The following is a 25,455-nucleotide window of genomic DNA, read 5'->3' as shown; positions in this document are numbered from 1 at the left end:
TGCAGCCTGATCAAACTTAGTGCCCATTTTTACTCGATCGTTTCATGATCGGATTTTTTAACTGTCTGTGGAGCGCATGGAAAGTGAGCTTCGATGGATGAGTCCTTGAGCGCCGGAGCTGCGTTTACGAAAGGAAGGCGCAAACGAGAGTCGGGCCCGACCGCGGAGAGGACCTTACCGCCGCACATATACACACACTTGATCGACGATCGACTGAAACCGATCACTCGCCCAGACCTCCGTTCCTCCCACCCGTAAGACGAGTGCTTTAATTGGACACGGACAGCGAAACCTCGAGTGCGCCGTAAAAAGACACACCATACTTCGAGAAGGCTCTCCGGATCGGACTCCCTGGCTCGGCCCGCATCGTAGGGGTTTGTCTGTTTTTCTGTCCTCCGCGCTGATAATGCACAAATCAACAAGTAAAGTAAAATACCACTTGCTATCTCCCCTTGTCAAGCCTACGCACGAGGGGTTCTCTTTTCTCTGTCAATGAGTTTATTTTCTTCACCAAACGGATGGACGCATGGATCATCATAAGACTGCGGTTATCAATCACCTCACTAGTTCACGTCTTTGATGCGACATCGTCCATGAAGTGTTCGGTTCGTCACAAAACGCGTCACCTGCTGAGTCATGGTGGATAGTTAATTTAACTTTCAACTTGATAATGGATTATTAGAATTTAATATGTTGATCTTTGAGAAAAACTTTTTTCCGACTCGAGAGTAGAAACACTGAAAAATGTCCTCGCTAACTTAAACAAACGTAGGTACACACTCTCGCCGCCTTGTTTGCCTTACGCGAGGTTGTGGGCACGCACTCGCGCACAGTTCTCATCACCCCACAGGTGCTGCAGTTTGCTGCATCGCACGCACAGTGCACCACCCGATGCGGAGAAGGCCAACCGCCCCTTCGGAATTCTCGAACGCCATCGCTCGCCATGCATTTCACCCCTTCCCTCGGTGCGTTGGCAGCACGCGACGATCGCATCGATGATAATCGATTACAAAGCCCCGGTTACGGAATAGGGCCGCAGTTCTGGTACGATCAAACATCTGGTTCGATCGCTACCGATAGCCGCCCGGTTGCGCACGTCGATCGATAGGCCAAACGTCGCAACTTTCTACGCGAAAGCATCGTGTGGCGATCGCGAATCTCGCGTGCCGAAAGCACTCGTAGCCAGCTCAAACACGAACCTGGCCCCCATCTCGCATACCACCGCACCGTGATACTTTTCGCGATGAATGGAAATTTACCTACTTCCCCGTAGCCAGGACGGGCGCTTGCTACCTTTCGATAGGGCTTATACACACAAACACACACATACACACATACACACATAGTTGATGGTTTTAAACGATAGTAACATGGCTGGCGAACGTGAAACTTACATCGGAGAAACTGGAGGCACGTTTCGGTCGCTGAAGGAAGAAAGGTTCCGAATGATCGATCGATCAGTCATCGAAACATAAACAACGAAGTCGTTCTTGGTCTTTGAAGCTCTCGCAAGCGAACCGCTGTGGATGCTGTGGATGCCCAAAACAACAACAAACACACACTTCAAAAGGGGCCACCCTTAGCAGGCTGCAGGCATCGAATCGATCGACGTCATCGACGTCGCGCCGTGCCACAATCGCACGCGAATTTTCAAAACATAAACACTCCACATACACACGGGCGGCGGACGGTGCAGGTTTCGAGGGCAGCTGTGCGACGGGGTAAAACCACACCGCCACTATCTACCAACGGCAGCACAACAATCCTCACTCACGGAGCAAACGGAGATCGTGGCTGTCTCCGAAGGAAGAAGGGTAGCAAAAAACCACTACACGACGATCGGACGCGCGGCGAAAAATGTTAATCCACCGATGGTTTGCCGTACACTGAGCCAGGCTCGTCGGGCGCATAATGATGTTGTGCCAGCACGCGCAGTGGCCCACGAAAAGCGACGAGAGAGCCCGCATCGATCGTGGCGGTACCACTTCCACTGTACCCTCGCGAGAGCCCACCCGATCGCGAGCTCTGATGTTGGCCAGCATATACCAAACTGCGTCGTGTTGCGGTGGCCCCAACTCTCGGGAGATGAATGGAAGAGTCGCGACCGTGCGCGCACGTTGCATGCACACCGAAAAGCCGCAAGATGAACGCACGATCGCCGTGAGGGTCGGAGTGGGGGAAAAGGAGACGTTGAAGAAAGCACGCGTGAAACGCACAAACACACCGTTACAGAGAGGGAGAGAGCAAGAGGGGACGATAGAAAGCGCTCTGCCCTAAGCAATCGTTCGATTTTGGGCGATACTATAGAGAGAAAGAGCAACCGAAAGAAAGGGACAACAGGTTGGTGCGAAAGAGAACGCGTGAGACGGTCGTGAAAGGCATCTGAGAAACGAACATTCTTCACCCGGCCAGCGTCGTTTGCCCAAAATCACTGCTTTACCCATTCCCATAGTTCATTGTGGAGCCCGTGAATGGTCAACCGACACCGAAAGGCACAAAACCAGCGACAAAAATGGCAGAAAAATCTCCAAAACCGCGCTCGCGAAGCGATGCAGAACTGCAGCAACCAACAAAGAACTTGCGTGCCGCGATGAGACCGAAGTTTTTAAGCGACGAACCCCTCGATGTGGAAGCTAACGCCAGGGTCGCAGAAAGCTCGCACGGAAAAAAAGGCAGAAGGATAGCTGTTGTTACCGTACTGGTTACCTGCTGCAGTACAATCTTTTCGGCGCGACACACAGACGTGAGGACGTGGCCGGCGAAGAGAGCAGCCTTTACTGAGGCACGCGGAGAAGGACGCCCATGAAAGAAGCAATTTACGACGCAGCCGTGAGGACGACGAGCAGAGAAATTAAAGCAACAAAAAGCCCTTTGTTACGGAACGCAGCAGAAAGCAAGAAAATGAGTAAAAAATGAATGGTTAAATTACCTTGTCCTTGTGAAGATGAAAATTCCTACCGTGTCTTTCATTTGGGCCATATTATTCACCTCAAACTACACTTTTACTTTAAAAACCTTTGCATGATATTTTACTTTTAAAAACCTTTGCATGATACTTCGGAATGTTCGTGCAAAGATTACGGTTCTTTGCAACTCAAGCGTCACAGTGGACACGTTGTTGGTAAAGTTCACTCTATTCTTTCTTCCAAGTGCCGTAATATATGAAAAATCTTGTTAAAAAGAATCCATTTTATTACCATACAGGATCATACTTGCAGGTACCGATATTATGAAGCTCAGGCGATTGGATTCGCAACACGTTTTAACAGCAAGGCCTGGTCCGCTCCGAGTTTGCCGTGGGAAAACAAACAAATATTTCGACTCAAATATATAGCTATATTTGCAACGGATGTGCGAAGCTGTGCCAAGGTGAGCGACGTGCGATCTCCTTCCATTGTGTGCCACACAATATTGCTGTACTGCGCTGTCGGGACGGGATCGTCTTCAGCGTATGGAAATTGCGTCCTAGGGAATTCCCCAGTTTACGGTGAAAGTGAAACACTTTATCGCAGAGAGATTCAGTGATGTATTTTGGTATTTTTTTTTTCGAAATGATGTCGTTTAATTACCGTATACCTAGGATAAACGTCAACTCTTGCTTTGCCTTCTGCAACTGTGATACATAAGTCACTGTTTAATGTAAATAAATTAAAATGGTCGCGGTGAGGTAGTAGCTGTAGTTTTTTTTTAGTAAAACAAATTCTACACTTTCAGTCTAAGTACGGAAAATCAGCGGACAACTATTCAGTATACTTGATCGAAGTGTATCTTTAGCGTACTATCACAGTTCCAATTCACAGCTGATTAACTAAAATAACAGCAGTTGAAACCTCGCATGAATGACCGAACCGAACCTGGTTCGGTCAAACAGTCGGTTTGCAGACACATAGAAACGAATATAGGACGCCGGTTAAGACATTAAATGTTAGTTCTTTCTTGTGTTTTATGTCAAACGTGAAGAACGGTGAAGACCAGCCTCTCGTGTTTCTCCTTTTGGGGTCGTAAAAGCCGCCACGATATGTTTACGATCCAAAGATGCAACGTCTAGTACTTTCCATTGTGACGTTCTAACACCGGTAGTATTTACTCGCTATGCTATGCACACAAGTTCCATTCATTTGTGGCGAGTCGCGGAAACACCTGCTTGGCCTGCTGAATACAATTTTTCAGTCGGACTAGATGATCTACATCCATGTTCGCCACTTGGAAGACACTCAATCAGTTTCATAATGTTTAAAATATCACACCAATGCTCTTGTAGTCTTCCGAATGAGTCGTACGAAGCAAAGAAGCGTACTGATCGCGTACCGAATGTCTTACCCATTTGGTCGTAGTAAAGCCGCAGAAAACATGTTTTCCGAACCGAATAATGCCCGGTCGGCCGTACATCCAAGCTCCTTAGTGCTGGTTGGTCGCCAAACATCCGCTGTTTTCGGTATGTTATACCGAAGGCTCATTGCACCGGAACCTGGGACGAAGTGTAAAAAAAACCTTGGGGAACAAATGAGATGGCGAAACGCACAAATCCGACCCGCTAAGGCGATCACACAAAATACTTACCCGGCAAAATCGGCTTACACTTAAACAACGGAGCGGAACAGTTCAGTGCACAATTTTTGCACATGTATGTTCACTCCACACGACGCAACGGCGAATAAGAACCTCTCACCAGCGGCGTGCGAACGTTTATGAAGTTAACATTTTTCGCGGATTAGGTCACCCAGCGCCGACTTCCGTTACGTCTGCTAGGCATCTCGATAACCACTCCGGCGAAAGGTGACGCAGCTTAATGCGATAAGGCTGCAATGGAAAGGACGGTGTAGGAAGAGGGAGTGATATTCCAGTGCTTAAAAATGTAACGGATAGTCTTCTTATTGAAACCTCCTGTTATCTAAACTTTATTGAATTGAAATTAGGCACGATAGTGTTGACTTTTATCAAAACAGATTTTCTAAATACAATTTGAATATTTAACTACCAGATATTCACATTGCATTACATTGCATTATATTCAACAACTTGTTAAGTTGCATATCGAGAGTATAAACTCTACAAGAAATTGGCTCAAATTGACAAAAATAAAGGTATAATAATAGAATCCAAACCAATGACCTTTATGGTGGATGCATCCAAAAACCAACACCCAACTCGAAAGAACATAACCTAAAAGTAGTACTGCCAATACGTTGTCTAGTCAAAAAGGTCAATGTTTCCATACATGCTGCATATAGACCTGCAGTGGATCAGCGTATCCAACCGGGTCTAATTAGCGACAAATTATATTAAACATGCTTTAGAAGCTCATTAGCGAAAGCAAAACTATCACTTCCCGTTACAGCGCAGCCATGTGACACACCCAGTAACCCGATCCGCACGTTTATATATCGGGATGAAACTTGAAACCCGTGGCGTAGTCCAGTGGCAATGCTCCCTACTGCACTGGCAGCAATACATTTCCTGCTCGCATGAGCCCCCCATCTCCAATACCGGAAAAAGACGACCGTTAACGGGGACTTCGACAACGTAGTGCTCTCGTAACATTAACCTGCAGAACAAAAAGTACATTTATGCAAGCTTCGAAGTCACAGTTAATTCGATTAGTAATTTGGTATACAATAAATATCTGGAGCACTTCTGTGGTCAAGCCAAGTCAGAGACGTGACTTCAGTGAAAGCAGTTCTCAGCAGGCAGCACTGAGTAACAATTTGTGTGTGTCCGGTATATCGTTTGGATACTCTTCAAAAAGAGCGAGCTGGATTAAACAAGGATATCTACTATCTAACAGGATCGCTAGTTTTTCAAGTAGTACCAAGTAACACGGACAGTGACCACCGGCAGGATGCCTTACTATGGCCCTATGCAGCAGCCCGGCCTTTGGGGGCAGCCGATCTCCAATCTGACCGTCGTGGATAAAGTACCTCCGGAGATTCTGCATCTGGTCGATCCCCACTGGTACCAGTTTCCACCAATGAACCCGTTGTGGCACTCGATCATCGGATTTGTAATCTTTGTGCTCGGTGTGATCTCGATCATCGGCAACGGTATGGTAATCTACATATTCTCCACGGCTAAATCGCTGCGCACTCCATCGAATCTGTTCGTTGTCAATTTGGCCATGTCGGACTTCCTGATGATGGGCACGAACGCATTCACCATGGTGTACAATTGCTGGTTTGAGACGTGGTCCCTGGGAGTACTGATGTGCGATCTGTACGCTTTCACCGGTTCGCTCTTCGGATGTTGCTCCATTTGGACGATGACGATGATCGCGCTAGACCGGTACAATGTGATCGTGAAGGGTCTGTCAGGAAAACCGCTTACCAACACTGGAGCAATACTGCGTATCCTGGTTTGCTGGCTGATCGGTGTATTTTGGGGTATCCTTCCGATGTTGGGCTGGAACCGGTACGTGCCCGAGGGAAACATGACAGCCTGTGGTACCGATTACCTAACCGAAGATTGGTTCCATAAGTCCTACATTTTGGCATACTCCTTCTTCGTTTATTATATACCACTGTTCACCATCATCTATGCGTATGTTTACATTATTAAGGTAAACCCTTTGCTATTTCCGATTCAACTACTCCTGGTTCATAGACACTGATTTTATCTGCATATTTCTCTCCTTACGACAGGCGGTCTCGGCCCATGAGAAAAACATGAGAGAGCAGGCCAAGCGCATGAATGTACAATCGCTTCGCTCATCCGATGATGGTAAAAGTGCTGAAATGAAACTGGCAAAAATTGCCCTCGTAACCATCTCCCTGTGGTTTATGGCGTGGACTCCGTATACCATTATCAACTATACGGGCGTGTTTAAGACGGCCAGCATCTCTCCGCTCGCCACCATCTGGGGATCCGTATTCGCGAAGGCCAACGCAGTCTACAATCCGATCGTTTACGGCATCAGCCATCCAAAGTATCGCGCTGCGCTGTACCGGCGGTTCCCGGCATTGGCATGCAACGATGTCCCGGCCGGAGACGAGAAATCGCTCGCCTCCGAGGCATCGGGCATCACTTCAGATGCAAATCCATCAACCTGAATTCTCGATCTGTGGAACGACGGAACCTTGGTGGAAAGAACAATTAATGCTGCATGCCAAACTAAAACTCCCCCATATCTTATATACATTGTTGTATGCAATAAAAGTGATATCAAACATTAATTAACGTGTTAAAAAAATCATATCTAATTCGTCTTCCACGCGACCGCAACAAAACACAAATCTACAGGCAATGGACTTGGGCTCTCAACGCCATCTGACAGGAGGCACTCACTGTCAGCCATCGACTTCACCAACACCACTCGTGTCGAAAACCAAAACAAACCTGCCTCTACACACACTACCTACACTACAGCAGGTTTTGTTTGCGTGTCAAGACGCAGAAAATAAACTTGGCGCACGTACGCAGTAGTTTACATCCATAAGGGAACAACCAATTTTCATTTCTATAAACCTTTTATAAGCAATGTAGCGACATTATAACACATCATAGACGTTGTATACCTGTGACCTGTGGGCGTTCATTGTTTGTGCCGTGTGTGCCGTGCAACCGTATAGTTATTGTCTACGCCACCAAGCACTGGCTGTAGGAACAGTGACTAGATGCGCTGCTAATTAATCGATTTCCGTGGACAGCAATCGATCCCAATGCAGCAAATATAATTCACACAGCATATTACAGTCGACTAAAACACCATCCGTATGCTAGTCCTGCCATAGTATTAGCACCATAGTAAACCTACATACAGGCGAAACCATGGCCGCACTTCCGCCACGTAAAAATCCGACGCCTACCAAAATCTCCAAACAACACCTTACCCCACTGCAAATACTGCTTCAGATGGGGTTTCCCAAGCATAGAGCGTAAGCTACCCTTTTCGCTAGTTAGAGAGATTGAATCATAATCAACACCCGCTTTTTATGTTTTAGAGAAAAGGCACTGGCTGCCACTGGAAACCGCGGTGTACAACTAGCCTCCGACTGGCTCCTGGCCCACGTAAACGACCCCTTCCTAGACGAGTGTGCACCTCGCGAATACATACTGTATGCCTGCCCGACGGGTCCATTCCTGCAGCAGCTTGAAAACTTCTGGGCTCAATCGCGGGAAGCTTGCGGCTGGAATGGGGCGCATAATTTTACACCCCACATAACGCTCGTATCGTTTTTCAAAGCTCCGGACGAATGCGCACCCCAGCTATCCAAAGCGCTGAAGGACCTGATGAATCTGCCAGGTGCCCGCCTGGACCGTCCGATTGCCCTCGAGCCCTACACGAGCCCAAACTTCATGGGCTTTTTCGTTGCCGAAGACGATGCCAACTATCTCAAGCGGCTGGCACTGCAGTACGTGAAGGAAGTGTCCCAGTCAAGTGAGCATCATCTGGGGCGAACCTAACCCTTCTAGCGACCGGCATCAACTGAAACCTTACACTAATACTCGGCGGCTGGTGTTTCATTTGTCTCTCCTTTTCTTTTTCTTACATCTCCTCGACTGTCCAATCTCTGTCCTTCTCCGGGATGCCATTGGGACGTTTAGTAATTAGTGACACGTATGAGCAGCTAGATGCATTGGTTACCTGTTTTCCATGGTGCGGGGGAGTAACTTCGGCACGCTGTATACCACGTAGCAGTCGATGTAAGCAGCTGGTACCGGCCCCGGCCGGACACCAATGCTTTCAGTTTGAGTTTAAATTTTATCACTTTAGTTATGTTAGTATAATTTTATCAACCTATTATAGTGATAGTGACTTTATTTGAATTGTATCATTTATTTGTTTGACCCATTTAATTCAATTGTAAAAAAATATTCTTCCCTTTTCAGCTATCTCCCTGGAACCACACGTTAAGTCCTTACATCTGACATTGGCCTACCAATTTCCGCCGGCACAATTCAACGCGTTGAAATCGTTGGTCGAAAAGCTTGACATATCCTGCACGGATGCCAACTGGGAGCTACGGCTGTATTCTCGAGATCCCCGGCTTGCTTCCAAGCAGGTACACAAAGTGCTTTACCCGCACACGCCTCGCGAAACGGATGAACTAGAGCTGCGCATCGGTGACTACATCTACCTGAATCCGGAAGCTATTCAAGCCTCATCTGACGGGTGGGTGGAGGGTATTTCCTGGCTCACCGGTACTAACGGGTATCTGCCGGAGAACTACACCGAACGGACGGCGGAATCCGACGCCTGGACGATGCATCGTACCGTTCCGTTGTGTGACGCGCGTACCCTCGAGGAGATAACGGACACCGTCGACGGAATGGCACTGGCCGTGTCGCAGAATTTTGCCCTGGTGGAAGGAAATGGCCCTATAGCAGAAGAAATCGGTAAGCTATTGATAATTGTTTCTAGTAAAAAAATGAGTTTGGAATTGGGGAAGCAAATTTAGTACAACTTATTGCCGATTCCGTAAACAGTGTGTGACGCAGAATGCTTACTTCGTATTGAAATTTTGTTCGTATCATCATGATTCAATCACAATCGAACATAAACACTCAAACTCATGCTATTGGTCTCGCAAGAATAAAATACTTCGCGGCAAAGATAAGATAACGCACATTGCATCACATACGAGACGCTAGAAACGTGATAGCTCCACCATGGTACAACAAAAAGCGAATCCAATCCCGACCGTTTGTCTCTTGTTTCAGTATCCCTAGGTCAGAGTGATTTGCAGCACGACCAATCGGCAGACCGGCAAACAACGTCACCGCAAGGCGATACGAAACAGTCGCAATCCGCAACAACGGTCAGTGACGAGCAGCAAGCGAACAGCAACAGCAACGGTGGCAAAATGTTTGGTGCTGCCAAATCGATGGACGATATACCGCTGGAAAAGCTGCACGAGTTGGTAAAGAAGCGTACGACCATGCAGGTGATTCCGGGTGACGGAAGTGATCGGGCAGAATCGACCTCCAACCAGGGTAACCGCAAGGTGTACCTTATGCGCCACGGTGAACGGATCGATTTTACGTTTGGTACCTGGGTACCGTACTGTTTCGATGAAGCAGGCAACTACGTCCGGAAGGACCTCAACATGCCAAAAACATTGCCCGTACGGTAAGTCAGCTTCCCACCCAAAGCGGTTTTACATGTTATTCCTTGGTGAAACCAATCGCGACATCGTGCTTTTTTATATTTTTTTTAGTAAACCCACCCTCTGGCAACGCGATTCACCTCTGACAAACGTGGGCCGTTATCAGGCACGGCTTGTCGGCGAGGGGCTGAAGGATGCCGGCGTCCAGATTGATAAAGTTTACAGCTCACCCTCCTTCCGTTGCATCCAGACGGCCACTTCAGTGCTGGAAGGACTGGGCTTAAAAGCTTCCCTACCCATCCACGTGGAACCGGGGCTTTTCGAGTGGTTGGCGTGGTATCAGGACGGTTTTCCCGAATGGCTTTCGGCAGAGGAGCTGCTCGCTGCAGATTACAATATTGCGACGGACTATGCGCCCCTCACAACGGTCGACAAACTGAAGGAATGTTTTCTCGAAAAGCTCGATGAGTTCTACAACCGCAACTCGGCCATAGCGGAACATATTATTAAAAGCACAGGTAAGTTTTGTAACATTCAGGGCGGTAAAAAAATGTTCATCCAATCACACCAAAATATATTGAACTTTTCCCTCGAACAGATGGAAACATACTGATCGTTGGGCATGCAACCACCCTCGACACCTGTTCGCGCTTTATCGTGGGAGAAAAGCTTCGCTCGACCAGCGAGATGGCCCGAATCATGCAAAAAGTTTCCTACTGCAGTTTGGCAGTAATGGAATCGGAAGGGATAGTATCGGCGGAGGGTGGCGATAGTACCACCGGGAAACCCGTTGGCCGCTGGAAGCTTGCCGTGCCGCCGTGCGATCCGGTGACCCATACCAATAATAATCGATTCGACTACAAAATACTCACCGCTCAGCTTTAAGGGGGGACATTATGCGTTTTGTTGGCTTCAACGTGTAAAACTAACCAACTAGAGCATTATAATATTTATTACCTGCTTCTGGCAACCTTGTGTTACGTACATTCTTGTTACTTACCTTCTTACTATATTGACTACTGATAAAAGAAACCAACTTGTTGACGTGTGTTCAACTCAGCATACCATTTTGAAAAATGAAGTAATATGTTACTAAGGTGTTAAGGTGTCATCAATGTAGTGAAAGTTAAAAAAAACAGTCAAGTCTGCGTTTAAACAATAACAAACTATAACGCTATTGTTTGTTTTTGAAAAAAAATCCTGAAGCTTTCAGAAAAGACAATAATACCGGATTAAAAATGATCTCAAGTGCTCACAGTACGTGCTTCCTAGTACCCAAGTTAGTGTGTTCGCTTGTACTAAGGCCATTTCCCCATTATTACTATACACAACGCTACTGGCAGTTTGCTTAATTTGCTCAAAATATAATGCCTTCAAGTCGATTGTTTGTTTGATTTGCTCAAAATATACTGCCTTCAAGTCGATCAATGTTTGATCAGCGAATGAGCTGTCCACACAAGTGTCTATTACCATGTCATAATATCGTACGATTTGCTAGTTTTATTTGATTTCAAAATCGTCAAAGACTATTACCGAAATTGCATCTTTGAGTATTCTTATATAATCAATTAATCTTCCACTGAACCAAGCGCGCTTAATAGTTTGTATTTTGCATAGGAACAGGATTCGTACAATAATTTATTCAACCGAACGTTAGATGATATTTGCTGTCGAATGCCGGATGGCAAAATACTATGTAAAAACCATCCAACGCTGTAATAAACCACACGCCCTTATCGCCCCGTATGCGTCAGATTCTTGCCCTTGTTCCCAGTAGATGATAAGCGAAGATAAAGGATGCCACAATTGGGTGTAAAGTGCCAGTTGAACGATGAACACTACTACTACTACCATCCGCTGCCATCTGGCGAATGTGTATGTAGTTCCCCGGTGAGTGCTTTTGCGCACGAAACCATTAAAAACCATTCCCAACCATGCGGTTATCTCAACCAACATCCAACCATGGTGTGACTCACGCGTGGTTGGCCTCGTTCTAGAACAAAGAAGAAATGGTTATTACGCATTTGCAAAATAATGCCGTTAGTTAATTTTTTTTCGTCATAGTCCCAGATTTTAGTTAAAAACAAAGTTTGAATTTATTATAAACTGATTTTTATTCACCAATTTAAAAAAATTTGTCTCATGCAAATATGTACGATTAAGTTTTATTCTTTTCAAATTTATTACATCTTTGTAAATACGATCTGTTTCACGGGTATACTACCTGAGAAAAAATTGCATTTAGTGTGCATTTTCTCGGCATTGCTCGTTTAAACCACATCGTAAACAAGTAGGTACAACAAAAATAGACGTGGTTCTAGAATTGCCTATCGAACATCGAGCAAAACAAGAAAATGCTGTCTCATTCGATCTCGTCAAGGATCGTCATCGGATGGCATAAGAACAGTTTTGCATGGTGCAATCCGTATTCCCGATTATGTTAAAACGCATTTATGGTTTGGACCAGTGAAACGCCCCACGTGACGTAATGGAAAAAAACCACCGATGGTTGAGTGTTCGCTGCCATCGCGATGGTTGGTGAGTTCCTTTTGCCAGAAGAAAACCATGTGGTTGTGTGTATGTGATCCCTTCGGATTGCAAATTACGACTCATGGTATGAGTAAAAGGATTTTTATAATTTTTTTATTTTATTTTGCCCTTCAACACGAAACAAAAGTGCATAAGTTATGGGATTGTTTCTTTGTCAGCAGGAAGAAAGCAAGACTTCTTGGATGAACTAAGTTCTTAAATAAAATAGCTATTGGGGTGTATTTGCTTATTTAAAAAACATTTTCTTTAATGATGATGTTATGATTACCTCCCTTTTTAGTGTGTAGTAGCCATCCACCAGAAGCGCATTTTTTACATTTAATAACAAACATCGCGAGAAGCTTGCACTTATGTACACCAGGCTCACAAGGGCAAACGACTGATAACGTTGACTTGTGATGAAGCTACGGATACAGAGCTACAGATCTTGTAGTCTAGAGTATATACCTGGAAATGGCTGTTAACAAGTGGACGTGTGCATACCCGTTTGATCGATGGCTGCTACACATTCCCCAAACAAACTTTGTGTTGAGTGCCCGAGCAAAAAACGATTTCTTTATTTCAATGAAATTGGATTACATTGGAAGCTTCCAGTTAGAATCACATAGTTTATTTTGTTTTTGTTTTTGCAATCCAGCATTGCGCTAAAATGGAAAATACATCGTTGGGGTCTTCAATAGCAGCAAGCTGCCTCCCCCAGCAACCTTCATGGGACACAGTCGGTTGGCTACTTATAGGCTCTTCTCCAAATACTCATCAAACAGATGGAGTGCCAAATCTTGTGCCTTTTCTTTGCCGAGCTCCGATTTGGTTATTTTGTCGAGGGTCTGCACATAGCCGGCAAGATCACGAATCACGCCCGACTGGTATTCGATGATCTTCTCGTCCAGGTAGTGAGCCGTGTCCGGATCGTAGTTGATTTGATTATTACCGGATTTGGTGTGGTGGTCGTGCGAGACTTGCTTATGGAGTTCGTGAGCCTTATCGGCCATGGTCTTCTCGAAGTCCAGAGCGGTTTTTAGCGAGCCCATCTCATCTGCCTCCAATATCTTTTCAAAGGTTTTTGCATTGACCTTCGAATCGCTCAGCTTAACATACGCTCCGCGGCGACTCTCGTACTTGATCAAATCGACCATGTCCTCCCAGGCCTTGTCGCTGATCTTACGGTACAGCTTCTTGAAACCCGGGCGGTCTTGGTCGTACTTGTTGAACGCCGACGACATGAACAGGAACTTGAACGATTTATCTAGCAGTTGATTCGTAAAGCTATTAAGCGCCTTGTCGATCGATGTTTTCTGACGTCCATCGAAGCTGGAGTACTGCGCCGAGCAGCCGGCTGCGTCGCAAAAAAAAACATAGCACAAGGTAAATTACAAGAACAATCTTGTCCATTCATGAGGATGCTATAACTTACCAAAATCGGCTTCGCAATTTCCAATACTTTGCTGCGCAAAGGCGGAAGCCACCAGTGCAAATCCCAGCACGAATACGAAACTCGATTTTTCCATCCCAAACATTATTGTTTTCTTTCGCTATCTGACGCACAGGAATGCTATGGCGCTGTGGTGATGGTTACACAGGAAATAACTAGTATACACGTTTCGTTCTCCTACCGGAAAGAAGTAGATTTTGTGAACCTTCTTGATTCGACAAAAATCTTACAAAATGGTTACAATCGCGAGTTATTCGCTGCTTGATGGCAAATTTTACCAGAACACAAAGCACGATTTACGTCTTACTTCGCCGAATGGTTGACACCGTTATGAATACCATCCAATCCCGTGAAGTGACTTTTGTTGGAATCGGTTTGCATCTGTATGCAACTGAGTGCTTCCAATCTGTACAAGGCGACGCGTTAGTGGTAGTAGGAACGACGTCGTCGCAGCGTAGAGATTGATTATGGATGGTTGTGGATGGATATCAATAGCTACGTGTATCAGGACAAGTGCCATCGTGATCTAGATGCAATGATTAATCAAATCGTCTCCATAAATCTCGGTACGTGCGCAAAACCATCAACCACGCTGTACCATCATGGCAACCATTTTCTCCCATTCTGCCAATCGACACTCATTTAACCGATCTCTGTGTGTGTGAGTGTTGAACCTTCCAATAAATGAACCGACTTCTTTCTTTCGTACAGCATTCGTAGCAAATCACGCATCGAGTGAAGAACGTATCCCGTTCAAGTTCAACGAGTAGACGATTTTCAGTAAGATAAATTGGGAAGAAATTCAATTTTCTCCGTTTGTAACTGTTTAACGTAGAAGTCACCTTCTGTGCCAGTGCGTATAAAGGTTGACTGCTTGCCTGTTCAGTAGTTCAAATCTGTGTTTAACCCGCTTGTCAACCAGTTTCATATCGAGTGAGTGAGCTTGTGCGTGCAATTAGATCGAACCTTCGACTATTTTGTGTTCCCTCTAATAAGTCTTGTTATTCTTTCGTATTAGCTACAATTCCCCGTTTTTCTCTACACCAACAGCCTTCTTTTGTGCATTCGTATCAGCAGTAAGAAATGATGAAATCGATTTTCTTTGGAATCGTCACCCTGATGTTTGCGGTAATCGTCGTGCATCAGGAGTCAGTTTTTGCCGAAAGGATAACTCCAAGTAAGTATGGTTGGGTTTAAACTATGTAGTGTAACTTCCGTCTGTTATTCGTAGCGACGTAAATCCCTTCGCGATGCTGCTAACATTTTCCGAATAATAACGATGCGGCGTTGTATATGTAGGTATTCAACACACGCAAATATTGGCTTGGTGTGAGTTCTTTGTTTTGATTTGGTTCGACGAACCAGTGGCACTCACTCGCGTTGGCACTCATACAGCTGATGCATAAAACAGGCAATTTAAAAAAGGAATCGACAAAAAAATACAGCAAACGATATCCTGCTGTGCGAATGAAAAATGTCAGAAGCATAAATGATTATGCCTTTGGCGAATTCCAACATGATCAAGGGCCTATTGTGCTCTTATTAAGCTTTTTTGCGGCTACCGTATATAAGCAATTTCGATTTTAGGAGATTTCTCGCGTTTGGTATGTATTTCATGTTTCTCACTTCTACTTCTAACCTGCAGCGCAAAACGAATGGCGTTTCGTCAGCTCAAAATGTTTCAAGGATTTGCATAAGCAGATCAACAAGGAGTTCAACGCAGCGATCTTCTACCTGCAGTATGCCGCCTACTTCGCCCAAGAAAAGGTAAATCTGCCTGGATTCGAGAAGTTCTTCTTCAACGCTGCTGCGGAAGAGAGACAGCATGGAATGATGTTGCTCGAGTATGCCCTTATGCGTGGCCAGGATGAGGTTGCGGAAGGCACATTCAAACTGGATTTCGTAAGTTTTTTTGCAATGCATGATTTACCGACAGTCTTATGATTTGTTTCATTCTACACGTTTTAGGATAATATCACTGCTCCCGTAATACCTAGAAACAACTTCGGAGCTGAGGACGCTTTGAAGGCCGCGCTCAAAAAGGAACAAGAGGTGACGCAGAGTATCCGCGAGCTGATCAAAACTTGCGAACAAACTGAAGGCGAAAACGGAAACGAATACCACCTCGTCGATTATCTTACCGGTGAATTCCTCGAGGAACAGCACAAGGGACAGCGCGATCTGGCCGGAAAGATCGCTATGCTTAAGAAGATGTTGAATACGAACCCCCACCTGGGAGAGTTTATCTTCGACAAGCAGAACATGTAAAAGGGCAATCGACGCCATGGTACGCCCACAATGACGCATCATACATGCTGAACGCTGTGGACAAGTTCATGTTGTAGACCTTCAATAAACTTCCAGATAAGATGAACAAAGAGAAGTGTTGTTTCCAGGCCCAAGCCAAGCGCCAATTACTAGCAGTACTTGAAGCTCATTTGCGAAGACAGACGCATGTATTGTGATAACTTTTGTCAAACAACATTCTTATTTTTCACCAACGCAAACCTAAACTCTCACTTCATGTTTGAGTTGTGATTGATTTGTAAAATAAATAAAAGCTAAAAATTTTGGGTCGAAACACTTGGTCAAAGAGAGTTAACTCTGTAATAATTCTTACATGACATGACATGATTGAATCTTTGGGATGCATTTGAATTAGGTGAAATTTATTCATTACATTTAGATCTTTAAGCTGAATTCATTGAAAAAAATATAAAACCGCCAGTTACAAGACTTGAGCTATTGCGCAAGCGCATAGGAAGGTTGTTTTTGCAAGGATATCTGTCACTGTAAAAACGAAACTTCCACTTGCTAAATCACACAACTAGAAATTCCTTGTTGCACGAGACAAAAGCGGTAACCCAGGTACAGCAGCAAACTCTTCCACCTTATTATCCCATTTTAAAAATTTCGTTCTTTGCATCATTATATGTTAAAGTTCCTTTTTTCTCGTTTTTTCCGATGATTTGTTCAATGTTTGTTGTAAAAACTGTGTCGAGTTCTATCATTCCCAAAAAGTTCACTTGGTTCCATATCGTCGTCTAGCTGGTCGTTCTTCATTTGAAGAAAAGGTACAAAAAGCACGATATGAAAATCAAATCAACTGGCGAAGACTAATGCATTAATGCAAATGCTTACAGGCTCGTACGATATTCCCCAGTTGTAGCGAAAAGGAAGGATTAAGATAACGAAACGATAGAGCAACATTATTGTTGTGCAAAGCTGCAATCGTGGCCAATCCACTCATGAAACGCCAGAACATCCGTACACTTTCCCTGGTTGTGTGTACGTTCACTTATCTTCTGATAGGTGCAGCCGTATTCGATGCACTAGAATCCGAAACCGAGGCCCGACGATGGGAGTTTTTAAAAAGTAAGCAAAACTACTATGAAAAACTTTTTCGGTCCATTCTAAACATTTTTTATTTGTAGGTGTAAAAGCAAACTTTGTTGCCAAGTACAATATCACACCCGAGGATTACCACATGATTGAAATCGTGATAACGGAAAACAAGCCACACAAAGCGGGGCCCCAGTGGAAGTTTGCCGGCGCATTCTACTTTGCAACCGTCGTGCTGGCCATGATCGGCTACGGCCATTCGACGCCGGTCACCATCGGCGGAAAGGCCTTTTGCATGGCGTACGCCATGGTCGGCATTCCGCTGGGGCTCGTTATGTTCCAAAGCATTGGTGAACGTTTGAACAAGTTTGCCTCGGTTGTAATACGCCGGGCGAAAAAATATCTGCGCTGCCAGCAAACGGAAGCTACCGAGATGAATCTGATGCTCGCAACGGGATTGCTTTCGTCGGTTATTATTACGACCGGAGCGGCTGTGTTTTCACGTTACGAGGGATGGAGCTATTTCGACAGCTTTTACTACTGTTTTGTAACGTTAACGACCATCGGCTTCGGTGACTATGTGGCCCTGCAGAACGACCAGGCACTGATCAACAAGCCGGGTTATGTAGCGCTCAGCTTGGTATTTATCCTGTTTGGGCTGGCCGTGGTGGCTGCCAGCATCAATCTCCTGGTGCTGCGATTTATGACAATGTATGTAATTAACCTAAAATCGGTAGCTTCAATATTCTTGTCCTTGTACCTTATACCATATTATTCTCTAACATATTTAGGAACGCCGAAGACATCCGTCGAGAAGAGGCGGAAATGCAATCGTCGGTCGATGGTTTAACTACCTACGAATGCGAATCTACCGGAAAGCTGCTTTCTTGTGCCAACTTGAACTACTGCTCGGAGGTAGAGGAAGAGGATACATCCGTCTGCTCGTGCACTTGTCTCGGTGGGAACAGTTTTACAACGCACGAGCACGAATTCCTGCTGGATCAAGGATATCATCCGGCCGATATAATTACCAGTACCATCAGTCTAAAGCGCATGTCGATTTAATAGACGCGCCGTTCGTGATTCCAATTAGTTAGAAGTCTTAAAATAGTGTCGTTTACAGCACCAATAGTTCATCTTTTTCGCTTTTCAATCTTTTCCTTCATAAGAAATTTACTGCCGTTGGTAAAATTGATAGAAGAAAAAATTTCCATAATCATCTGTGCCAAACAAGCATACAAGATTCTTTTAATTTACAATAAACTATATTTGTAAGTCGTCAAACATTTGGGAACTTTGGTTTTCTTTTACAAAATTTGAAATTGTGACACGTGGTAATGGCCAACGTGTCTTCACTAATCCCATGGAAAAAGATTCTAATTTATTAAGACAGAATAGCTAATATTCTCGTATCGTGATGTATTTCATCTGTGTCGTAAAAGGAGTGGGAAATAAGGTTGGTATTTTTCAGTTAAATTGCTTGTGTTTTCATGCTGGGGCAAAAGCGTTTGAACTTTTTGATAAACCGAATCCATGACTGTCTAATTGCATACATGGCTTTATGACTCCCACTTGAATTCTTCAGATGCATGCTTTAATGAAGTTCCGCTTGCATTAATGTTGTGGAAGTACTCAACCCAGCGCTGCAGCTATATCATTCGCTTCTCAGCTTATGACGATATCACTCCAAAACATCGTCGTCTGTACAAATAGGTGTTCGTTTGCTTGAATAATCCGGTGTATTTGACTATTTCTCCGCAATAGTCGTCCAGTTTATCTTTGGTGTTTGTTATTTGATATTGTAGTCGTCACGGGCACTTGCTTTGTTCCTGCGCCAAACGTTCCAACCTCCTGTACTTCACAGATGTGGTAAGAAAAATCAATAATCCTTTTAAAGCTCCACCTTCCCTTCCCTTCCGGGCACTTAGACGAGTAGTTGAGAAACCTGTACTTTTCTACGCTACGTACAAAATAGACTAGCCCTGGGCATTTCGCGGACGGCCGATAATGTGTTGCAATGTCCCCGGTGGTAGCCGATACGACAACAGCAGCTGAAACCCTTGCATCACCGAACGACGAGGGAGCCAGAAGCTCCAAACAGCAGCCGATTACGCTCATTCTGCCCACCAGCGGAAAGTTATTCTTCGAGAAAAAAGACGAATTTCAGCTTTGCAAGCCGCAACTTCTCCCACTGAAGTCGTTCAGTCTGGAGAAGTTGGAGAGAATGCACCAGGAAGCACAGCGGCAGCTACAAGAAACCAGGATTCGTACGGCGGCTAGCAAAAGCGGTATCAACTTCTAATTGCAACAACCACGTTGCTGTACGATGGCCTATCTGCTGGTGTTCTCCATCTGCTTGGCGTTGTTGTTGGCGTCCATATCGCTGTATCGGTATGGTTGCATCCAGCGGCAGCATCCGATTGTGACGTTTTCTGTGCTGACGGCATGGAGTTTTTCCTTTTTAATTGTTTTCACAATCCCACTCGACATTACTTCGGTAAGAAACTCGAAAGCATCAAACAGAAATTACCATTATGCTAAAACCAATTTTCCCTCCACAGACTGTTTATAGGCAATGTATCCAGAACACTACCAACGGGTCAAATAGCGATGCGCCAGAAAGAATCTGCCAGCGACCCTGGGGCATGGTGGAGGAAGAGGTTTTTCCGAATCTGTGGCGCATCATCTATTGGTCCTCGCAGTTTCTAACGTGGTTAATCATGCCCTTGATGCAGTCTTACCTGAAGGCGGGTGACTTTACCATCAAGGGAAAACTAAAATCGGCCCTTGTTGATAACGCCATCTACTATGGCACGTACTTGTTCATCTGTGGCATACTGTTGATCTATCTCGCTCTAAAACCAATTCCACTGGACTGGTCAAAGATAAAAGCGATCGCATCGTCAGCGTCCAACACATGGGGTCTATTTTTGCTGGTGCTTTTACTCGGCTACGCACTGGTCGAAGTGCCTCGTAGTCTGTGGAACAATTCGAAACCGGGCTTCGCGCTACAGTATGCTTACTTTAAGCTCTCCAAACTGAGCTCCGAGAAGGCCGAAGCCGAAGAGAACGTCGACGATGTGCTGGAGAGCTTGCAATCGGCCAGCAGAGCCATTCCACTACGACACGAGTTGAGGCCAGCGCTGGAAACCATTTTTCGCAAAGTGCCGACAGAGTTGATGGAACGGGCGAGTCGTATAAATCGAGAGGACGGTTCCCCGATGGCCGTTCCATCGGAGAAGGCACTGGTACGCCTCCACAGGCAGGTAATTAAATCTCTCCAAACGCTCCAGCGTACCGAGGCACTGTGGAGCGTGCAAGTTAACAAGGTGCTACACCTGGAGGATGTGGCCAAGAATGCAGTCTCGCTGGATCACCGGTTCAAGAGCGAATTTCCCCCACATCGGGTTGGTTTGGCGCGGGCCCTCTACAGCCCAACGATGGACTGGTACTGGGAGTGTGTGGTAAAGGCACCCTTCCTGAAAGCGCTCGCTGTAATAACCGCCTTCCTTTCGTTCACGGTCGTGTGGAGTGAACTGACATTCTTCAACCGCGTACCCGTCCTATCGATCTTCGCGAGAATACTGATCGCAGCCAAAGACCGCTATGATTTCGTTACCATCGAGCTGTTCTCCATGCTAACGCTCTGCTACCTCTGCTACTGCGCCTACTCTACCGTATTCCGGATTAGGTTCCTCAACCTCTACTACCTGGCGGCCCATCATCAAACGAACGAGTACAGTCTGATCTTCAGCGGAATGTTGCTGTGCCGGCTGACGCCGCCGATGTGTCTCAACTTTCTCGGCATGATTCACATGGACTCGCACATCATAACGGATGTACAACTCGAGACGCACTACACGCAAATTATGGGCCACATGGATGTGATCGGTATAATTTCGAACGGATTCAACATCTACTTCCCGATGGTTATGCTTGCCTTCTGCCTGGCTACCTGGTTCTCGCTAGGCAGTCGCGCACTCAATGCCCTTGGCTTCCAGCAGTTCATGCTGAACGAAACCATAGCCGTCGAGCTTGTACAGGAGGGCAAAGATTTGATTGTGCGTGAAAAACGCAAACGCCAGCGAGCCGAAGATGCTCTCGCACGGAGGCGAGACAATATTTTGGGACAGATCAGTCGCGATGGCGGATCCAATGGAACGGGACACTCCGGCAGCATTGGCGGTTCTGGAACATCCGGCGGCAATGGTGGTGGCAGCGGCGGAGGCAACATGATGTCCAAATACAAATCCCGTAATCTCGATACCGTTGGACCGAATGATGATCTGGTCGGGCATGGTGACCGTCTGGATTACAGCACGAATGTTGGTGGAGTGCGAGGTGTGGATGACATCAGCCGGTCGCTATCGCAGGAAATAAACGAGCGATTCGGAGTAAGCACAGGAGTTTCTGTCGGATTCAAAGGATACGGGACAAATTTCGACGAAGAGGACAACCGTCTCGGTGGAGCTGGACGTTCCGGTGCGAAGCCTAAAGGTTTATTTGACGATGTCTAATATTGAGTGTTTATTCTTCCTCAACTATCGATGATTTTAATGCAGCTTCAGTTTTTAAATTGTTCTAAGCTCTTAAAGCTAATTTTTGGTTGTGCAATTGATGTTCAACATTGAACACCAGAACTGGTGAAATTGAATTTCCCTTTAAGTTATAGCGGTTTAAAGCAGACAGCACCAGATAATGTATCCATTATGTATGGAAAAGGCTAGAAGATTAACAGCACGAGTACAATGCTTTCTTAGGATAACAATTGAAAAAACACTCCACTTTAAACCACTAACCGAACACTAGTAGGACACCTAAAATCATATTGAAAGGAATCCTTCGGTCCTGAAAAAGACAACACAAATGTATTATGCATGCTAACCTTTTGCGCTGTAAAAATAGTGATAAAATTGCACCTTATTGAATAAAGTATTCTTGAATGTACTCGCAACGAGCTTATAATTAATACTGGATTAATATTTTTTTTAGAAAAAAAATAATGCACACTAAATACTTGTACAGGTCATACTTTTATACGTATGTTGAGTTTTCAACCCTTCCGTGAAAACTATTTTTACTTAGTGATGAAAAATTATAAGTTAGAGATTTATGGCAGGTTCGTTCCAGAAAAACGAACCGTAGGAAATGTGATAATACTGTTTTTTTAGAGGCATTATAAGCGCTTAGTAAGTAAAATGAGTTTCTTTGATAAATTTTTGATTGTTATTTTTTATTGAAAAATAATAAACAATGCCCGCGAATATGAAGTTCCAATTAAGAACGTTGGGAACCAGGTGGGTTCGAACCCTTAAATTAAACGGATCTTTTGACATTTGTCACGTAGACCTGTCACAAGTCATCTTGTCACGTTCGCAGCCGTCTTTCCGCCGACATCTTGAACTGCGTGAAACACGCGTTTTTCGGGTGTACGAGTATTTTAATTGTAAGTAGTGATCAAAATAGACCGCCAAAGGCTTAAACTACGATAACTAGTGAGCAAAATCGTTCGTTAACCGAAAAGTAATTGCATTTGTTTTGTTTTGCAGCCGGAGCAAGATGAAATTGAACAAGCACGTTTCCTCCTCTCGTCGTAAGAGCCGCAAACGCCACTTCCAGGCCCCGTCGCACATTCGCAGGAAGCTTATGGCGGCTCCCCTGTCGAAGGAACTCAAACAGAAGCACAATGTGCGTTCCATGCCCATCCGCAAGGACGATGAGGTGCAGGTTGTACGCGGTCACTACAAAGGCAACCAGGTTGGCAAGGTAGTGCAGGTGTACCGCAAGAAGTTCGTCGTATACATCGAGCGCATTCAGCGCGAGAAGGCTAACGGTTCGAATGTGTACGTCGGTGTTCACCCATCCAAGTGCGTGATCGTCAAGCTGAAGATGGACAAGGATCGCAAGAAGATTCTGGACCGCCGTGCGAAGGGACGTCTGGCTGCGCTCAACAAGGACAAGGGCAAGTACACCGAGGAAACGGCTACAACCGCCTCCGCAATGGAAACTGCCGCGTAGGTTGATTATAAACAAAGTCGCTTGATTGCTGCGGTTCTCGCCGGGCCGACCGTATCCGGCCACACAGAATAAAAACGTTGTGTACGGTGAACAGGAGAATAAAAAAAGTGAGGAGAGAAAGTTATATGTTTGTGTAATGAGTGCGTTTATTTTGAATAAGGTTCTATAGGGCATATTTTCCCTACTCCTAGATAGACATGCCTCCGGAGTGATATTTTATGAGGTGCAATTCGCTCGTCCGCTTCGAATGCAATATCCATGCCTGCTCGAATTGTTTTCAATTGCCTATCGCTCGAATCTAAGTAAATAATATTCTCAATCCGTAACAACTCATCGTCGTTCTGTTGGTTTGTGAAAAATCGTAACATTACTCGCCCAAACGTTCGCTCTATGGACTCTACTTTAACCACCATCACCGGATGCATTACGCCAGACCGTATCTCATGCTGCCAAAAGTTCCACTTCGAGTTTTTCTCGGTCAAAACATTAGCTAATGTTTTGAGCGGAGATTCTTGAGGATACTTAATCCTTTTGCTTTTGCTCGTCGGCGAATTTATATAAAACGTTGGGTGTGACGCTGTGGTACCGGGTAATGTTTTATCTTTATCCGTACCGGTATCCTCTACAGACGATGGCAATTCTTCAATGTTTAACAAGTCATCTTGATTACACTTGGCTTTGTTAGGTTGCACACTGTCGTCTTCAGATGAAGACGGTAAATCTTCAATGCATTCCAAATCTTGTTCGCAAAAGGATTTGTCTAGATCTTCCCATCTCGATTTCGCGGTACTTGTGGTACGAGTAGTGGACATATTCACTTTTGCTAGATCAGTACTGAAATTATGCATTCCCGTCCGATTGGGATCGACGGTCCTAAAGCTCTTATGGTTAAACATATCCTTGGGTCCTGAATAACTTCTAGCGGCCCCCTTAGCACAAAAGGTAAATTCCATATCGTCCGTAATTCTTCTTCGCTTTAAGTCACGCTTGTCGACAAAACTCAAACGTGCCATTTTTGTCTTCTTGCAATGGATTGCAGTGCAGTCGTCTGAGCCGGAAGCATCCGAACTTGATTCGTCTTGCCTGCCCGCCTCGTCTTCGGACAAGCTTTCGATCTCTGAACCGGAAGGAATTCTGCGATCTACTGTAACTTCTGCTGGGTTTATAGAAGGAACTATCGATGGTGGCTGTGAACAATTTAGTTGTTCACTTACGCTGCAACTGGCTGTTCCAGATACCCTTGTTTCATCGTCAGACGCATCATCTATTTTCACATCATTTGAAGTACAGTTCTATTTCGATTGCTGAAAGCATGGTCATTTTTGTTACAATCTTTCCATCTCAATGTACTATCGGGAAGGTGTATGTACTCACTGCAATTTGTTTGTTTACGGGTTTTTCTCGGAATTTGCGAGTTATTTTCCTTTTACCGTACCCCTTCCGAGGGACGGAGGGAGAGGAAAGAAGTTGTGCAAATCCCCTCCAAGTGTTTTCCTTGCTCATCCTAATTGGGTTTGGTTGTTTGTTAAAACTACCGAACACAACACCGACGATCGAACGGATTGTTGTTTATGAAATGTGCAATGGCAAAAGCAAAACAATTCCACTTGGCACCACTTCCCAGCTGTCAAATATGATAGAAAGTTCGGTCGAAGAACGCAGTGTACTTCACTCGAGAGGCAGTGTACTACGCCAGTCGTGACGAGACACAACGACTCCTCGCTTTCAGGTCACACGGAATACTGTAGATTAGAGAATATCTACAGTGGTGATAAGCTTCCCTTTCGTCCTCTTTTGGGTACTGTTACGCCTACACGTCCAACGGCCGTGCCAGTGCCCAAAACGGCAGAACAGTGCAAAGTTGTGGCCAAAGTAGGCTGTGAAAAAAGTGTACACAAATAAGGGAAAGGAGTGTGCAAAGTTTGTGTAGGCAAAAAAGAAAGAGGTCGTGCTCTATTTAAAGGACGGGACGTGTTCATGGAGCGCTGCTGATTTGCTGCAACCACCAGGTGGATGTACAAAATGGCCCATGGCAATTTTTCTACCGAAGTCTCAGCTTAAACCAAACATCAA

At 45.2% G+C, this 25,455-nt stretch overlaps 9 protein-coding genes across 9 annotated transcripts; 7 read left to right on the top strand and 2 right to left on the bottom strand.

Annotated features, from left to right (window-relative positions):
• Positions 1 to 5,839: 5,839 nt before the first annotated feature.
• Positions 5,840 to 7,043, top strand: LOC131289403 (rhodopsin-like). The gene is made up of 2 exons (XM_058318652.1): positions 5,840 to 6,553; positions 6,636 to 7,043. Exons 1-2 carry the CDS (start codon positions 5,840 to 5,842, stop codon positions 7,041 to 7,043), a joined length of 1,122 nt encoding a protein of 373 aa, XP_058174635.1.
• Positions 7,044 to 7,761: 718 nt separating this feature from the next.
• Positions 7,762 to 11,341, top strand: LOC131286425 (ecdysteroid-phosphate phosphatase). Its single transcript, XM_058315372.1, has 7 exons — positions 7,762 to 7,868; positions 7,935 to 8,371; positions 8,539 to 8,637; positions 8,824 to 9,354; positions 9,655 to 10,063; positions 10,152 to 10,558; positions 10,639 to 11,341. Exons 1-7 carry the CDS (start codon positions 7,762 to 7,764, stop codon positions 10,923 to 10,925), a joined length of 2,277 nt encoding a protein of 758 aa, XP_058171355.1. The 3' UTR covers positions 10,926 to 11,341.
• Positions 11,342 to 13,178: 1,837 nt separating this feature from the next.
• LOC131289201 (soma ferritin) lies at positions 13,179 to 14,345 on the bottom strand. The gene is made up of 3 exons (XM_058318412.1): positions 14,301 to 14,345; positions 14,005 to 14,199; positions 13,179 to 13,926 (listed from the first exon to the last, which is right to left on the bottom strand). The coding sequence occupies exons 2-3, from the start codon at positions 14,105 to 14,107 to the stop codon at positions 13,322 to 13,324; spliced, it is 708 nt and encodes a 235-aa protein (XP_058174395.1). The 5' UTR covers positions 14,108 to 14,199; positions 14,301 to 14,345; the 3' UTR covers positions 13,179 to 13,321.
• Positions 14,346 to 14,733: 388 nt separating this feature from the next.
• On the top strand, positions 14,734 to 16,597 carry LOC131288925 (ferritin heavy chain-like). The gene is made up of 4 exons (XM_058318107.1): positions 14,734 to 14,955; positions 15,073 to 15,199; positions 15,668 to 15,924; positions 15,991 to 16,597. The coding sequence occupies exons 2-4, from the start codon at positions 15,106 to 15,108 to the stop codon at positions 16,288 to 16,290; spliced, it is 651 nt and encodes a 216-aa protein (XP_058174090.1). The 5' UTR covers positions 14,734 to 14,955; positions 15,073 to 15,105; the 3' UTR covers positions 16,291 to 16,597.
• A 673-nt stretch (positions 16,598 to 17,270) lies between these two features.
• Positions 17,271 to 18,429, top strand: LOC131287660 (potassium channel subfamily K member 9). The gene is made up of 3 exons (XM_058316731.1): positions 17,271 to 17,397; positions 17,457 to 18,075; positions 18,156 to 18,429. The coding sequence occupies exons 1-3, from the start codon at positions 17,271 to 17,273 to the stop codon at positions 18,427 to 18,429; spliced, it is 1,020 nt and encodes a 339-aa protein (XP_058172714.1).
• Positions 18,430 to 19,098: 669 nt separating this feature from the next.
• On the top strand, positions 19,099 to 19,666 carry LOC131286048 (BBSome-interacting protein 1). The gene is made up of 2 exons (XM_058314910.1): positions 19,099 to 19,233; positions 19,340 to 19,666. The coding sequence occupies exon 2, from the start codon at positions 19,382 to 19,384 to the stop codon at positions 19,664 to 19,666; it is 285 nt and encodes a 94-aa protein (XP_058170893.1). The 5' UTR covers positions 19,099 to 19,233; positions 19,340 to 19,381.
• A 24-nt stretch (positions 19,667 to 19,690) lies between these two features.
• LOC131286047 (LMBR1 domain-containing protein 2 homolog) lies at positions 19,691 to 22,066 on the top strand. Its single transcript, XM_058314909.1, has 2 exons — positions 19,691 to 19,861; positions 19,926 to 22,066. The coding sequence occupies exons 1-2, from the start codon at positions 19,691 to 19,693 to the stop codon at positions 21,879 to 21,881; spliced, it is 2,127 nt and encodes a 708-aa protein (XP_058170892.1). The 3' UTR covers positions 21,882 to 22,066.
• A 656-nt stretch (positions 22,067 to 22,722) lies between these two features.
• On the top strand, positions 22,723 to 23,506 carry LOC131289162 (large ribosomal subunit protein uL24). Its single transcript, XM_058318371.1, has 2 exons — positions 22,723 to 22,810; positions 22,914 to 23,506. The coding sequence occupies exon 2, from the start codon at positions 22,924 to 22,926 to the stop codon at positions 23,380 to 23,382; it is 459 nt and encodes a 152-aa protein (XP_058174354.1). The 5' UTR covers positions 22,723 to 22,810; positions 22,914 to 22,923; the 3' UTR covers positions 23,383 to 23,506.
• Positions 23,507 to 23,509: 3 nt separating this feature from the next.
• LOC131284362 (uncharacterized) lies at positions 23,510 to 25,011 on the bottom strand. The gene is made up of 2 exons (XM_058313217.1): positions 24,757 to 25,011; positions 23,510 to 24,674 (listed from the first exon to the last, which is right to left on the bottom strand). The coding sequence occupies exons 1-2, from the start codon at positions 24,883 to 24,885 to the stop codon at positions 23,529 to 23,531; spliced, it is 1,275 nt and encodes a 424-aa protein (XP_058169200.1). The 5' UTR covers positions 24,886 to 25,011; the 3' UTR covers positions 23,510 to 23,528.
• Positions 25,012 to 25,455: the final 444 nt, after the last annotated feature.

Source organism: Anopheles ziemanni, chromosome 3, assembly GCF_943734765.1.
Source record: "Anopheles ziemanni chromosome 3, idAnoZiCoDA_A2_x.2, whole genome shotgun sequence".
NCBI lineage: Eukaryota > Metazoa > Arthropoda > Insecta > Diptera > Culicidae > Anopheles > Anopheles ziemanni.
Note: the sequence above shows the minus strand (reverse complement) of the source record. Positions and strands in the feature narration are given on the sequence as shown.

Excerpts from the sequence above, each read along its gene's own strand:
- LOC131286047 (XM_058314909.1), top strand. The coding sequence starts at position 19,691 with ATGGCCTATCTGCTGGTGTTCTCCATCTGCTTGGCGTTGTTGTTGGCG. Across the intron at positions 19,862-19,925 it reads TCCCACTCGACATTACTTCG|ACTGTTTATAGGCAATGTAT; the intron begins GTAAGAAACTCG and ends TTCCCTCCACAG.
- LOC131287660 (XM_058316731.1), top strand. The coding sequence starts at position 17,271 with ATGAAACGCCAGAACATCCGTACACTTTCCCTGGTTGTGTGTACGTTC. Across the intron at positions 17,398-17,456 it reads ACGATGGGAGTTTTTAAAAA|GTGTAAAAGCAAACTTTGTT; the intron begins GTAAGCAAAACT and ends TTTTATTTGTAG. Across the intron at positions 18,076-18,155 it reads GTGCTGCGATTTATGACAAT|GAACGCCGAAGACATCCGTC; the intron begins GTATGTAATTAA and ends TAACATATTTAG.
- LOC131289201 (XM_058318412.1), bottom strand. The coding sequence starts at position 14,107 with ATGTTTGGGATGGAAAAATCGAGTTTCGTATTCGTGCTGGGATTTGCA. Across the intron at positions 13,927-14,004 it reads AAATTGCGAAGCCGATTTTG|CCGGCTGCTCGGCGCAGTAC; the intron begins GTAAGTTATAGC and ends TTTGCGACGCAG.
- LOC131286048 (XM_058314910.1), top strand. The coding sequence starts at position 19,382 with ATGTCCCCGGTGGTAGCCGATACGACAACAGCAGCTGAAACCCTTGCA.
- LOC131289403 (XM_058318652.1), top strand. The coding sequence starts at position 5,840 with ATGCCTTACTATGGCCCTATGCAGCAGCCCGGCCTTTGGGGGCAGCCG. Across the intron at positions 6,554-6,635 it reads CGTATGTTTACATTATTAAG|GCGGTCTCGGCCCATGAGAA; the intron begins GTAAACCCTTTG and ends TCCTTACGACAG.
- LOC131284362 (XM_058313217.1), bottom strand. The coding sequence starts at position 24,885 with ATGAGCAAGGAAAACACTTGGAGGGGATTTGCACAACTTCTTTCCTCT. Across the intron at positions 24,675-24,756 it reads CCGTAAACAAACAAATTGCA|AACTGTACTTCAAATGATGT; the intron begins GTGAGTACATAC and ends CAATCGAAATAG.
- LOC131288925 (XM_058318107.1), top strand. The coding sequence starts at position 15,106 with ATGATGAAATCGATTTTCTTTGGAATCGTCACCCTGATGTTTGCGGTA. Across the intron at positions 15,200-15,667 it reads TGCCGAAAGGATAACTCCAA|CGCAAAACGAATGGCGTTTC; the intron begins GTAAGTATGGTT and ends TCTAACCTGCAG. Across the intron at positions 15,925-15,990 it reads GCACATTCAAACTGGATTTC|GATAATATCACTGCTCCCGT; the intron begins GTAAGTTTTTTT and ends TACACGTTTTAG.
- LOC131286425 (XM_058315372.1), top strand. The coding sequence starts at position 7,762 with ATGGCCGCACTTCCGCCACGTAAAAATCCGACGCCTACCAAAATCTCC. Across the intron at positions 10,064-10,151 it reads CCAAAAACATTGCCCGTACG|TAAACCCACCCTCTGGCAAC; the intron begins GTAAGTCAGCTT and ends TATTTTTTTTAG. Across the intron at positions 10,559-10,638 it reads ACATATTATTAAAAGCACAG|ATGGAAACATACTGATCGTT; the intron begins GTAAGTTTTGTA and ends TCCCTCGAACAG.
- LOC131289162 (XM_058318371.1), top strand. The coding sequence starts at position 22,924 with ATGAAATTGAACAAGCACGTTTCCTCCTCTCGTCGTAAGAGCCGCAAA.